This window comes from Balaenoptera borealis (assembly GCF_965194805.1).
Source record: "Balaenoptera borealis genome assembly, chromosome: 14".
In the NCBI taxonomy this organism is placed as follows: domain Eukaryota; kingdom Metazoa; phylum Chordata; class Mammalia; order Artiodactyla; family Balaenopteridae; genus Balaenoptera; species Balaenoptera borealis.
This window is the reverse complement of record NC_138875.1, coordinates 16,327,195-16,342,734: the sequence shown is the minus strand read 5'-3', so window position 1 is coordinate 16,342,734 and position 15,540 is coordinate 16,327,195. Positions and strand designations below refer to the sequence as shown.

Below are 15,540 nucleotides of genomic sequence, written 5' to 3'. Positions count from 1 at the left end.
TATGTGTTGAGAATTCCATGTTTTGGCAACTCAGGCAACACAAAGTTTCCAAATGTGTGACCCTGGGAAGAAGTTACCCTATCATATGATGAGTAGGAAGTCAAGCAACGAAGAAATACTTATTGAGGGCATGTTCTCTGCACAGTTCTATGGAGAATGCAGACTTGCCCAAGAAGTAGACAGTGGCCATAAGTGACTTGCAGCCAGTTAAAGAGTATAATATTAAGATTTACACACTTGAAAAAGGACAAACAATACAGAAAGGCACGTGAGTCAACAGCAGAGGAGTGGCCTCTGTACTCACGACTTAGGAACGCAGAGCACAGAGAGGCTGGTTATTATAGGGTGGTTTGTTCTGGGAAGATGAGGAGGAGGTGCTGGCTGCCTGGAGCCTGGAAGGGTCAAGGATTTCCACAGGAGGAAGAGGAGAAAACAGAAGGGATCGCCGATAAATGAGTATGCACCAGGGGTAAGTGGGCTGAAAACTCTGAAGGTGGTAGATAGGCATATTTGGGGAATCAAACACATGTGGCTGTTACTGACAAGGGGGTTTAATTGGATTCTGCACTTATTGCCTAATAGAAATTCTTAAGCATAGGGCAAAAGTAAAACAAGGATCCTGTGTTGTGTTTAAGTGTACTAGAGGTCTGACCTCCATAGTTTTTATGGGAAAGGTACATTTTATTCTACGTAAATTGTCTTAATCTGTCCTTTGTGTTCTTACCCCGTGATTATTTAACACTTTCTCCTTTAGGGTCGCAGGGACAGGGAGAAACACATATATCCATAAAACAAAGTCATCTAATAGCATAAACTGTAACACCCTTACAAGGTGGGGGTGGTGTGGGAAGGAAACACACCTTCTGTAATTCTAGAACCTACCCCAGGCTCTCTTTAGAAGTCCTTCGGTATCTAGTCTCATCCAACGTGGTAACTTAAGGGAGGATTTAAAAATATCTGAACGCAAGGAGAAATCTCCTGGGTGCATCCAACTTTGAAGATGTTGTAAGGGACTCTGCTCTTCATACTGGTGAGGAAGTCAATCACGATTTTTAATGCTGATGAAGGCTTCGTTTCTTCTGTAAATTCCCTTCTTGACAACATATGGGTCCTGGAGATCCAAATGTGAGTACCTGCCATGTATTTATCTGCGTAACTGGGAAAAAAATATGTGCTCCATGACATTCATCTTCCTACCATTGGGGTGGAGCTTTAATGTAACGCAGCCCTCTTTCTATTGATTATAGTTTTTTCTTCCTGCCATAATGCTGTGAAGCATAATTGATTGCGCCTCTCTTTTAAAATTTTATTCTAAAAACCCTTATGGTGATACAGTACAGAACTCGCTGTATTGGAAAGGTCAAGTGTCTAGTGGTTTGTTTGTGTGTTTAACAGCCTTGAAGATAAAACTTTAAATATTTGGCCAATTATTTAAGAGTTGAGGGGATGTTTTTGTTTCCCTGAGCAGTTCTAGGATTTCACACGCAGTTTTTTGTGCTTTTGAGAGCAGTGTGAACGTCCTGGGCAGGGCGGCATCTGTAGTAAACATATTTTAAGTATTATTCTGCAACCTAATATGGGCCCATAATCCCATGCAGTTCGAAAATCCAAAAAGCCCTGGAAAGAAAACATTGTTGTAGGTTTGTAGGAAACTCATTTGGTGGCAAAATCTGACCTCAGTGGACTTGGGAGTATTTCTGGTTTTATCTAAAACACTTAAGATAAGTATTTGTACATGTTGGCTGTGGGTCCTGCCCCCAGGCCCCTACTGGGAATGTTATGCAGTAATTGGAATAGTTAGGACCATCTAAAATGAGAAAAAAGTCAGAGTTCTGGAACACATTTGGCCGCAAGTGTTTCCAATAAAGGATTGCTTGTTTCCTAAAGCTGCCATATGAAGTGCCACAAACAGGGTGGCTTAAAATGTAGAAATGAATGATCTCACAGTTCTGCGGGCTACAAAGCTGAAATCAAGGTGTTGGTGGGGTCATGCTGTCCCCGGGCTCTAGGGGAACCTTCCTCTTCTCTTCTCTCCTCTCGTGGTGGAGCAGTCTTTAGCATTCCTCCGGTCACGTGGCCATCTTCTCCCTGTGTCTTCATTCCTGTGCGCACGTCTGCGCAAATTTCCCCTCTTCTGAGAGCACAGTCGTGTTGGATTAGATAGAGTCCAACCTAATGAACTCATTTTCACTTGACTACCTCTGTGAAGACCCTTTTTTCTAATAAGGTCACATTCTGAGGCTCTGGAGTTTCATATCGTTTTGAGGGGACACAGTGGAGCCCGTAACACAGGGAGTGGTTTCATGAGGAGGCGCTCCATTCTTGCCGCGTTCAGGCCAGTGCTGATTTCGAGACCCTTGCCTCCTGACTTTCCTGGTGCCCTGGCAGCTGCTTCACTGAATGGCTGTCACTCGGGAGCTGCCTATTCAGACTTGAGAAGTTGCCACATCTCGTGTTAACCTCCTGGAGGGCAGGAATCCCTTCCCCTCAGAGAATCTTGCCCGTGAGAAGAAAGATTCTTACATTGAAAACTGGCCTGGGTTCCTTTGGCACTACCATCACTCGCATCCCTGAGAAGTCTAGAAGGTTCCTACCTACGTTAAAGGAAGGATTGTGCAGAAATTCTTTAGGACAGTGCTTGGCACGTAGTAAACACTTAGGTAGAGAGGTCGCTATTGATGTGCATAGGAGCTGTTGACCTGTCTCCTGAGCTGTCCTCGGATTCCTCTTCTCTCCACCACTTGCCCTGTATACCCAGGAACATTGGTGCCACAAGGCTGCTCTCGGCGTAGTTGTTGTTTACTCATCTGCATGGCAGCTCCTTCTTCGAGACCTTTGTTCCTGAGCGCTGAGCCCTGCAGGTCTCAGCAGTGTCTGTCGCTGCTGTTGAGGGCCCCTGAGAACCTCCGAGTGCCCGCCTTCAGTCCCGGCACCCAGAGCACGCGGTGACAGTAGACGTCAGGCACAAGCTGTGCTCTGGGCACCCACGGCTCTTGCACAGTTAACTAAAAGCATCTTTTTCTCCCTGTTTAGTGAATAAAGGCTGAATTCCCTGAGTAGTTCTGTGCCTTAGAATTTGCCCTCTTCCACGCAGCTCGGTGTTGATTCCACTTTGGCATCAAGGTCAAAGTTCCTCTGCTTGAGCAGCGTGGCTTCTTTTCCACCCTAAGGGCACAGGTGAGATGAGCCGAGGAATGGGCTTCAGTGTTAGAGTGATGACTTTGGAAGTCTGTTCCTGTACTTGGTGATTTCAGTGTGATAATGTGTCTGCGTACCTGTTTTTTTAGGCTACCGACTTTATAAATTGGGGGAGTGGAGGGAGCTAGTTTATTTAAAAAAAAAAAATATATATATATATATATATATATATATATATATATATATATAATTAAGCAATTACAAAGGGATCTTTGCAAGAAGTTTGAATTGGCTTGACTTCTCTAACTATGAGGAAAGTAGATGAGTGGGTATCAGTGTCCACTAGACTCATGTCAGGAAAGAGAGACGGATGAGGTGATCACATCTCAGAGTTTGTCCCCTTGCCTTATTTCCTTCAGAACTGAGTTCCTGATAGGCTCTTATAATTACAGGGTACTTGCAACTGTCCTCTTATTACAAGGTAGTGTTTTTAAAAAATAGACAAGAACTGACTTGCCTTTCCTCAGCTGCCTCACCGCACCGCCTTGAACTAATGAACAAAGTGGTGCTGACTGTAAATTGTAATTACAGGTAGGCCTTGTAAGTTGCCCTTTCTATGACCCCAGTAAATGTGGGCAGTATCAAGCGGTCAGAGAAAGCCCACCCAGAGAGGCAGAGTCTTGGGCATCCAGTAGATATGAGCTGCCTGTACCCTGCTCCCATCCTCTCAGGAGTGATGGCCTGGCTGGATAGTGGAGACAAGTACTGAGTTGAATGAGCTCATTCTGCTGGATGCTGGAGAAAGAAAGAGGAAAAGACAGAGTCTCAGGGGTTCCCAAAGTGGGGTGCCCAAATGGGCAAATTGTTAGAAAGGCAGATTATCAGGTTCTACCTCGGATCTGAATCAAAAACTCTGGGGGTGGGCCCAGCAATCTGTGTTTTAACCAGCCCTCCAGGTGATTCTGATGCCTGCCACAGCGTGAGAACCTCTGCACAGGAATTCCTTACGTCTGCAGGCCTTCTGCAGGCAGTCCAGCCGCCGTGGTGGTGCCGTGTGCTGGAATCCACACGTCTGCACTGCGGTGGAGTCCTTGTCTGAGTGCACGTACAACGGGGAGGGGGTAGGGAGGTACTCTGAGTTGTTCTAGTTAATCATTACCGTGAGCAAACACCATCAGAGTGTAGGTCCTGCCAAGTGAGCGTAAGAATGAAGCCCTCAACAGGTACTTGGAAAAAGGTGAGCAGTAGCCTGTTTTAAGAAGGGGGAGGGGTACTGATGGGGAATATTCAAATGTTTCCATGATACAGATTTGTGGTTACCAAGGGGGGGGGAAGGATTGGGAGTTGGGGATTAACAGATGCAAACTATTGTATGTATGTATAACTGAATCACTTTGCTGTACACCAGAAACTAACATAACATTGTAAATCAACTGTACTTCAATGGAAAAAAAAGTTCCAATGATAAATCTATTCAACCTCATAATTTGTCGTAGGATTCGTAGTCTCTGTGACACAAGACTTCTGATGTGGTGACTTTGCCTGTGCCCCACGTAGATTGCCTTCTCTGGCCGGGATAGTTAATAGATGGAGCACATTTCCTTTCTCTTTCTGCTAGAGGATAGAGTACATATTGCGTAAACAGTAGAACTGGACTCTGTGGTTTTCAAAGAACGTCTTTAGGGAAGATTTAGCGTTTAGGTCCCACAGTCATTCAGATCCATAGGACTCCTAAGATTCAAACCTGTTGTCAGCCAGCCCAGGATTCTTTTGCCAGGGTGGGGCCTGAAGGAAAATATTGGCAGGGGGTGTGGCTCTCCTTTCTGATGGTGAAATGGGAGAGCCATGCATAGTGAACTCTTCCTTGATAGCCATTTCTGCATCTGTTATTAACACGTTTGCCCCATCTGTAGAGCTCCCGCCTGACCTACCTCTTGGAATTCCTGTCCGTTTTACTTCTGTAGCGTTGTAGAAGTTTATTACCCTTTGTGCTAAACAATTTGCATAAATATTTTCTAGCTGATAACCCTTCTCTAGGCAGGAATTACTGATAAGTCTGTGGAGCATTTGGTAAGTGAATATACAAGTATATTAGGCATAACTTGGTCTTTGTTTGAAAACTTACAGCTTTGAGGTTATATTAATTATTCCAGTTAAATAGTTAAGATCAGTAAAAGCTGATAATGAAATAAGAATTTAGTTGTGTGGTAAATTTGAAAGTGTGCATATATTATACTGATTCTGTATTGTCCTGTGGATATATTTCCCATTGGACAGTCTTCTGGGACCTTTTCTTAATTAAATGCACACAGATAAATTTATTGACAAAGACCAAATGCTCTTTTAACTAACAATAGTAGGACTTGTGTGTTTGTGTGTATGTATGTGTGTGTGTGTTTAAAAACACTTGTTTTACAGATAAAATCTCTGTTCGTGAAACCATGTCTCTGGGGCTGTGATGGGAGGTAATGCGGAAATGATTCATTATATAGATTTTTGTTCAGCCAGAGCTTTTAAGGACTATTTAAAGTTTATATAAAGTGAGCTTGAGCTCTACATAGTCTTGGTGTGAGTACGTGTATATACTCCTGCAGTTTTAGTTATCCAGAGTCCTTAAAGTAGGGATCCTGTGGGTTCGGATCCTACTACTTTATGCTGGACTAGTCCTCGGAAGATAACAAACATGACTACTCGAATAAAGGTTGAAGAAAAGTGAGTAAAAGTACCTCTGACAGACTTCCCTGGTGGTCCAGTGGTAAAGAATCCGCCTTACGATGCAGGGGACATGGGTTCGATCCCTGGTCAGGGAACTAAGATCCCACATGCCGCGGGACAACTAAGCCTGTGCGCCACAACTACCGCGCTCACACGCCTCAACTGGAGAGCCTGTGTGCAGCAAACTACAGAGCCCATGCACGCTGGAGCCTGCACGCCACAACTGGAGAGAAGCCCGTGCAAAGCAACAAAGAGCCCGCGCGCCGCAACTAAAGATCCCGCATGCCTCAGTGAAGATCCCGTGTGCCACACCTAAGACCTGATGCAGCCAAAAGTAAAGTGAAAATAAAGAAACAATAAATAAATCTTTAAAAAAATAAAATAAATAAAAGTACCTCTGAACTATCCTACGGCAATTTGAAATGAATGATGTATGTAATTATAGTATTTGCTATAATGGTCTCATTTGGCTGAAGATTTCTATAATGTCCACAATGTTTGTTGCATAAGAGAGAGGACTACTATACTACATGAGGAATCATGCGAAGTAGTTTTAACTTTCTTGTACTATTTCTAATCCGAGAAATCCACATTTAAAACATCTCATCATGGATTACTTTTGGTTATTCCACCTACATTAGGCAGTAAAACCCTCTAAGCTTTGTAAACGCTCTCAGGTTGTTGAATAACACCTGTCTGTGTGCATGTGGTTTGAGTATGTGCACGTGCTGTGATGTGTTTCTGAACTGTATTTTCAAAAGATACGCTTTCGTGCAGTCTTGTCTAATCAATTTGGAAAATTGGTAATTTCTCTTACAAGTGCATGATTTGAATTGCTGAGTGTTGACATGGTAATTAAACATCACTTCCCTGGCAGGGGTCCCACAGATAGACGCTATTCCAGTGGTAATGAAGCATATTTCACCAACAGGATACTTAACAGGGGTACTAAGAAAGGGCGTTCCTTTTTACTCCACTGAGTGTGTTTATATACCTTTCTTTAAAGGCTCTTTGAGATGTCTTGACCCTGTTACTTGAAAAGGAAGGTGGTGGTTCAATTAGAAATTGACGTTAAATTTGTAATGTTTACCCCACATACTTTATCAGCACAAGTCTGGTATGTTTAACTTGAATTTTCTGGTTGTTGCCATTTGTTTGGGACCATTTCCAGTGAGACTTCCCTGGTGGGGAGGGGCAGAGAGGCTGGCCATAGGGACTACCTATGTCACCTTGCGGTCTCAGTGTTCCAGCCTAAATAGTGACCATCTCTATCATTTGGAATATAGAGAGAAATGAAAGGAAGAAAAAAATCACTCATGGTCTCATAAATGCGGTAATAAACACTATTTTATAGTTTGGTATATTTATAATGCAGTAGGTGTATATGCTTTTACAGTTTGATTTTAATTGCTAATACAGCTTAATTAAAAATTTTCAACTTTCTTTGTAAACAAAGCGTAGGCAACTACATCAGGTTCCTCATCAATGCCATTTCAATGGCTCCATAACATGTCATGTGTGCACGTATGTACTAGGACATTATCTTTTCTTTTCTTTATCCGTGAAATGGGAATTACTAACATCCTGCTTACCAGGGTTCTTCTGAAGATCAGAGATGGTGTATACATAAGGCACCATGCACGATGCTGTGCACTCAGAAAGTGCTTAATAAATGATACTGGAAGTTATTATTTCTGTTCATAAGATGGTCCCTGCATTTCAGATCATCTAATAAACATAAACATTTATGACTTTTTTGCGTTCTTAGAATATGTATATAGCCAACTTTCATAAAGGCGACATCTGCATATTTTATGCATTCACTCTTGTCTGACTTTGGTTTCTCTGGAGCAGAGGTAGACAGCCTCTTTGAGGGCAGCATCTGTTTACCTCTATCCCCCTGCCCCCCACTTTTTTAACCTCCCCCCTTGGTGTCCACCACAGTCCTTTGCACATGGTGGACACTCTATTTGAGGAATTAATTACTGAACAGTTTCTGATAAGGGAGCAGTTTTTGGTTTCCCTGTTTCCTTATGGCTTTGTGAGTTGCTATCTCTCTTGGCTCTCTTTTTTTTTTTTTTTTTCAGGCCGCGCTGGGCGGCATGTGGGTTCTTAGTTCCCTGACCAGAGATTGAACCCGTGCCCCCTGCATTGGGAGCATGGAGTCTTAACCACTGGACCGCTGGGGAAGTCCCTCTATTAAACTATTACTAGCATAAAAGAAAAGTGGTTTCTTAATCTCTGATGATTGCATGTATACGGGAAAAACATGTGATAGAAAATGCTGGAGACAAAGGCATGTCACAACTATCACTTTCTTTGACAGCTGTATGAACATTTTAGTAATTTATAGGTGGAACTTTGCCTATTAGTGACTGCCACTGAATGATATTTATACTAGCAGAAGATAAGAAAACATTGGTTTTAATTCAAATTGTTTTAAAAACAAACTCTTCTGGCTTAAATATTTTCATGGGCTACTGCATATCTACATAGATATAAACAGAACTGTGTATTTATGTGTCAGAGATAAACAGATGCACATGCAGTGCTCCCACCACCCCCCCCCCCGACTCCAAAGGGTCTCTAGGACCCAAGGTTGGGACCCCCGAGTGACTGGTTGTGGATGGCAGAGGACAAGGAGAGAGTTGGTCCTGACTAGCCATTTCAAGACTTGGGTGACTGCAAAGGTGCTGGGATAAGGGCAAACCACAAGCTGCTCCAAATAGCCAAGTCATTCCTGAAATATCCAAAAGTATATTTTCCAGCAGCTTCACAGAATGTGCCTAAGCTGTAAAGTTGTTGGGTTTTTTTAGTTGAAATATAGTTGATATACAATGTGTCAGTTTCTGGTGTACAGCAAAGTGATTCAGTTATATATACATTCTTTTTCATATTCTTTTCCATTATGATTTATCACAGGATATTGAATATAGTTCACTGTGCTATACAGTAGGGCCTTGTTGTTTATCCATTCTATATATAATAGTTGGCATCTGCTAATTGCAGACTCCTAATTTGTCCCTCCCCCACCCCCTTTCCTTTTTGGTAACCATGAGTTTGTTTTCTGCGCCTGTTTCTGTTTTGTAAATAAGTTCCTTTGTGTCATATTTTAGATTCCACATATAAGTGATATCATGTGGTATTTGTCTTTCTCTGACTTACTTCACTTAGTATGATAACCTCTAGGTGCATCCATGTTGCCTCAGATGGCATTATTTCACTCTTTTTATGGTGAGTAATATTCCGTTGTATATATGTACTACATCTTCTTTGTCCATTCATCTGTTGATGGACATTTAGGTTGTTTCCATGTCTTGGCTATTGTAAATAGTGCTGCTGTGAACATTGGGGTGCATGTATCTTTTCGAATTATAGTTTTCTCCGGATATATGCCCAGGAGTGGGATTGCAGGATCATATACGAACTCTATTTTTAGTTTTTTAAGGAACCTCCATACTGTTTTCCATGGTGGCTGTACCAATTTACATTCCCACCAACAGTGTAGGAGGGTTCCCTTTTCTCCACACCCTCTCCAGCATTTGTTATTTGTAGACTTTTTAATGATGGTCATTCTGACTGGTGTGAGGTGGTACCTCATTGTAGTTTTGATTTGTATTTCTCTAATAATTAGCAGCGTTGAGCATCTTTTTATGTGCCTATTGGTCAGCTGTATGTCTTCTTTGGAGAAGTGTCTATCTAGGCCTTCTCATTTTTTGATTGGGTTGTTTGTTTTTTTATTATTGAGTTGTATGACCTGTTTGTATATTTTGGAAATTAAGCCCTTGTCGGTCTCATTATTTGCAAATATTTTCTCCCAGTCCGTAGATTGTCGTTTTGTTTATGGTTTCCTTTGCTGTGCAAAAGCTTGTAAGTTTGATTAGGTCCCGTTTGTTTATTTTTGTTTTTATTTCTGTTGCCTTGGGAGACTGACCTAAGAAAACATTGCTACAATTTATGTCAGAGAATGTTTTGCCTTTGTTCTCTTTTATGGTGTCATGTCTTATATTTAAGTCTTTCAGCCATTTTGAGTTTATTTTTGTGTACGGTGTGAGGGTGTGTTCTAACTTCATTGATTTACATGTGGCTGTCCAGCTTTCCCAATACTACTTGCTGAAGAGACTGTCTTTTCCCCATTGTATATTCTTTCCTCCTTTGACAAAGATTAATTGACCGTAGGTGTGTGGGTTTATTTCCGGGCTCTCTATTCTGTTCCACTGATCCACATGTCTGTTTTTGTGCCAGTACCACGCTGTTCTGATTACTGGAGCTTTGAAGTCTGGGAGGGTTATGCCTCCACCTAAGCTATAAAGTTTTAATGCCTCTTTACCTACCTTGGACAAAGGTAAAAATGCATCTGTCTGTAGTAGACCCATTGCTTTCTCGCATTTGTTGAAAGGTCATACATATTTAAGAGCAACTCATTGTCAGTGTTAGTGACAAGTGATGTATTTCAAAGTGTAATTCATGCCTTTCAGTAAATGTCAAAGGCTGGAATATATGTGCATATTTCTTTCAAATATCTTCAGTAGTCACCCATTTAAGGCAATTTTCTGGGTAGAAAAAACATCTGAAGCTCTTTTGGGTTTGTTATTAAGGTTTTAGGCTAGCCATGAAATTGCAGGGTTCCATGCCTCACTGAAGAGTATGTTATAGTTGTAGCGTATGTGTAACTATTATTGCTATTTTCATAATTTTTGTACTTATAAAAGTAGTACTTGCTCACAGTAGAAAATTTAGAAAACAATGAAAACCACAAAGAAGAAAATAAACATAATTCATAAAGTTGTAATCTAGAGAGAACAACTATTAACTTTAGCTATGTGTCAGTTACTTTTGTGTGTATATATATGTTATATATATATATATATATGCTTAGTGTGGAAAATGTAACCATGAAAGCATAACAGATTTTAAGTGCTACCCACGTAAATAAACTGTAAGCATTACTGACTAACAACAACAAAAAAGTGTGGCTATATAGAATTAGTCACATTTTTAGATCATTTCTCTTCTAAACCACAAAGCGTTGAGCTTCCTAGAGAGTAATGTTAATGAGTTGCACTGAACACCAGCCACTAGGACAGTAACTTGTTGCCAGGAGTGAACCCTGTTGAGTTCTGTTGTAAATAATACTGCCAGTTTGATCCTCTCCACCCAGATCCCCATGGGGCTTCCACACAGCATGAGTAATGAGGAAGCATGGGATACTTAGTGTGCTGGGGTTGGCCGGCACCCAATTTATGCTATAAGGTAATCAGTGTCAGATTAGATCAGCAATCACAGCAGAAGTTAGGGGGCTTGGAAGGAGCAACAGAGAACCTCACAAGTCTCGAAAGAGAGGCAAAAACAGGATCAGTTACAACATCTGTCATTAATAGGGCACTTATGCTGTGTGTTTGGTGCTGAAGTGGCTACTAATATTAATACGTAATATTCTCTGGTCCTTACAATGATGCTCTGAGTTAAGAATTATCGTTCCCGTTTCATTCATGAACCACCTGAAGTTAAGAGCGGTTAAGTGACTGTCTGAAGGTCACTTAGACAGTTGGGGAAGTTGAGATTTGAGACTCCAGTGGAGATGGTCAAGGGCACCAAATGAAGAAGTACCAGCTGAGGGGATAGATGGTCTTCTTGCCTACTTCCCTCCATGCCCCTCCTGGTTTTTTAAAAATTATAGAAGTATTATGTATTACTGGTTAATAACAGCAACAAAAATCTTCAGTGTACAGGAAGTGACATGAAAACCAGAACCTCTACCCCTATAGCTGTACCCTGTGTCTACTCCCCGTAATACAAGCTGCTGATGAGCTTTTTATGTGTCTTTCCTAAACCTTCTGGCGGTCTGGCTGGGGGGAGGTAAGTCTTGAACATAACCTACCATTGACCTCAGGATTTGGCCAGCCTTTCGTAGTAAAGGTGTGGAGAGTGTGAGATCTGAGAAGTAGAGCTTCAGAGGGCAGAAGCTTCTTCCAGAACTGCTGCCTCTATCAGACGGCTCAAGTCAGTGTGAAAAAGTCTCTGGGAACTGAATTCTTCCTCTCACCACTCCTGCAGAGTATCACACTCAGATGAAGGTCGTCAGGGGTTAAAACAACAAGCAAGCTTTTGAAAAGAAGCTCGTGATGAGGCTTGCTGTCCCTCAGCCTTGCCCCTCCCCCTAACACACACGCACACCTGCCTGCCTTTTGTCTTGGTTATTGCTCAGGTGATATGTTTTTGATACCTCATAGGTAAGTTGCTTAGAGCTGGTAACGTGTATAAGAAAATACCAGCCCAGTGATGATCAAGGGGGGGTTCTCATACAACTGGGGGCTTCACCCTTCATGCCCTGGTGGAGAGGATAGGGTGTTATTCCCTCTTCCTGCCATATCTTTAGGAAGCCAATCCGTATTTACTTAGGATGGGCTGGGCTATTGTTATTACGGATGAAGAGAAGTGAGTTTGAATTATTCTGAGACTCAGAATATCTTAACCAAAAGGAATCATCCAGTCCACTGGCTTTAAACTTTATTTTTTTAAGTTTTAGAACCCTGTCCCAAAATATTCTAACATGAACAACCCATATATAAAACAGATTAAGGTGGAAATGGTAGCCTGTAGTTATCCTGAGATAGTTATGCAGAACTAAGGCTCTGTCGAGTCTGCAGTTTGAAAACCACTGATTTAGTCCAACCACTTGTTTTTGGAGATACAAAAATCGAGGTTCAGCGTGCTCAAGTGGCTTGTCCAAGGTCACACAGCTGGCTATTTGGAGTGCTGAAAAGGAGATAAGATCTCAAAGGTGTGACCTTCCTTAAAGGTAGACACTTAGCCCAAGAGTCTTGTTCCTCCACCAGACTTGGATAAGATAATAAGATAAAAATGAGGTCATAATAGCAGTTACGGCACAAAATGTTTTCCAGAATTTGGGGAACTCGTGCCCCTGGACATTTCTTCCAGCGAGGTCTGTTGGTGGTCAGCATAGTGTATTGCAGCAAGGCTGGATCCATGCACTCAGAGGGTCGGATTCCGGAGCAAGCATGCCTGTGTTCCTTCCCACCTCCCCTGCTTCCTGTTGAACGTGGGACAAGCTGCTTGATTTCTGTCTCACCTTCTCCTCTGAAAAACGTGCCAACTTCATAAGCTTGTGGTGAGGGTGGAATGAGATACTGCATATAAACATTTGCCAGGTGCAGCGTGGATGCTTGATGGTGGTTGGGTGCTGCTGGGCTGGTGGCAGTGGTGACGGTGATGGTGGTGCTGGTTTCAGGTGTGCTGATGGTTGGGGTAGAACTGATTGCTGCTCTGGCATCTTCCTGCTCATTTTCTGATGCTTGATGCCCTGTTTGTATCACAGCTTTCTGCTCCAGCCTTCCCCTTGGTGAAATGGGAAAATGTCGTCATCCTCACTCAGCTGAGCTAGGGAAGGCCATTCATGAGTGTCCCCTTTTTTTTTTTAACTATCTTTTTAAAAACATTTTATTTTTTATTAAAGTACAGTTGATTTACAATGTTGTGTTAATTACTGCTGTACAGCAAAGTGACTCAGTTATATATACATATACATTCTTTTTCATGTTTTCCATTTGAAAATGTGATATGGTTTCTCACAGGATATTGACTATAGTTCCCTGTGCTGTACAGTAGGACCTTGTGTTTATCCATTCTATATATAATAGTTTGCATCTGCTAACCCCAATCTCCCACTCCCTCCCTCCCCAAACCCCACCCCTTGGCAACCACCAGTCTATTCTCTGTGCACCCAATTCTGTTTCATAGATAGGTTCATTGGTGTCATATTTTAGATTCCACATATAAGTGACATCATACGGTATTTGTCTTTCTTTTTCTGACTTACTTCACTTAGTATGATAATCCCTAGTTGCATCCATGTTGCTGAAAATGGCATTATTTTTTTTAATGGCCAAGTAGTATTCCATTGTATATATGTACCACATCTTCTTTATCCATGAATGTCCATTTTTGACCTTTGATGGTTTAATCCTTTTTGTTGCCCACTCCTGGGAGTGTAGTCGGTGCTCTGTAAACATTTGTTGATGGGAGTGGTACTGCTGTACCGTTGGAAAGGGAGACGGATCTGGACAGCTGGCTCCCCTCCCCACTCCAGCCCCACCACTCTTGAACTTACACCCTACCATCCTTTCACCAGCCCATCCCAAGCCCTGTGCTCCCTTCCCTTGAACTTGCACCTTACTGTCCTTTCACCAGCTCCCACCCTTGGCCTTTGGCTCTCTGTTCACCTTTAATTCTCTTCCAGGAAGTTTCCTGGTCAATCTTTCACATAGTCACCGTAGTACCTACTTCTGCCTGGATGAACACTCAAGACAAGCCCAGACATGCCTTCCTTGTCACAGCTGGGGGACATTGTCCCAGCCTCAGAAACCCCACCCTCAACCCCCAACTGCATGTGTCACTCATTGTGAACTATTCCGGGCATATAAACTGAGGTCAGTAAATGATTAGAGGAAGAATGTGGGTGTTCCTTTAAAGTGAGTGCCTAGCTCTTTATTGCAGTTGTACAATAGGCAGCAATCGTGACAGCCAGGGGGCATGAAAAAAGAGATGGCAGTCAGCAGAGTTTTTTGTCTTCTCTGTAATGTGTGTGTGTGTGTGTGTGTGTGTGTGTGTGTGTGTACGAGCGTGCATGCACCTCCATGGCGTACTGGGAGCCTATTGAGATAACAGAGTATCAGGCCGTGAGCTCTTTTTAGCAATAGCTTGGTGGCTGGAAATAGAAAATGGGTTTCTATAACTAGAAAATACTCTTTTCAAATACCATGTAGAACAGTGGTTCTCAGAGTGTGATTCCTGACTCAAGAGCACCAACATCACTGGGCGTTTATTTGAGATGCAAGTTCTACGGTCCCACCCCAGACCTACTAGATCTTTTGTGGGTATTTGGGGTTGGGGCCCGGCAAGCTGTGTTTTAAGTACTCCGCTCCCAGGCAATTCTGATATGCTCAAGTCTGAGAACCACTGACCTAGAATTATACTCCTGATCCATCACCCAGACCATGGCTCTGATTAGGAAGGTGTTCCTGGGGTCTGTAGACCTAGATTAGGTTCTGGTTCTTGGTTCATCTTTATTCTGAGGCTGAGGGTGTCCAGATAAGGAGAAGTAGGTGCATCTGGTTAGATGTTCTTTAGTGAAAGAGCATCTGTGGTTTATGGTTAAGTGACAAAGGGTTGACTAATACCTTCTTCTAAACCAGAATGTTAAAAATAAAAATATTTACTCAGAAAATAACTGAGAAAATTCTATTGTTTTTTTTGTGTGTTTAAGGAGATGGGTTGTAGCTTCCACTGAGATGCATTTTACGGGTAATAAATACTACACACAGACACCAACAATATTTTTCACTGACTTTTGATTTCTGTTTTTTGGATATCAAGTATAGTCCTGTTAGGACTAAACTTTTCATTTTATCACACCATTCTCTTTCCTTAAGAGATTTCACGGCATATTTATTGAGCTATCTAATAAAAACCAATATAGTCTTAAGCATTTTATGATACTCCGTATAATCTTTAGAAATACCCTGGAAGTTGCAAAATAAGGGTTAATAGTCGTGGTGTATAACTACTAAAGGATAACTCTCAAATTGGATAGAAATAAGTCATCCACTATCGATAATTAGATGAGTGAAAATTTGGGGATTGAATACACGAAGGCCCTTCCTATGA

General features: G+C 42.0%; 1 protein-coding gene across 9 annotated transcripts in view; it reads left to right on the top strand.

Annotated features, from left to right (window-relative positions):
- Nucleotides 1-15,540, top strand: part of NEDD4L (NEDD4 like E3 ubiquitin protein ligase) — a gene marked incomplete at its 5' end in the record, with an annotated part of 340,566 nt that overhangs the window by 172,631 nt on the left and 152,395 nt on the right. For 2 of the 9 annotated variants that reach the window (XM_082354975.1, XM_082354979.1), the window contains one exon: nucleotides 324-469. The exons of the other annotated variants lie outside the window; for them this stretch is intronic. In XM_082354975.1, the coding sequence (XP_082211101.1) occupies nucleotides 453-469 (17 nt within the window). Of the gene's footprint in view, nucleotides 1-323; nucleotides 470-15,540 lie in introns of those variants that run through there. 9 annotated transcript variants of the gene reach the window in all.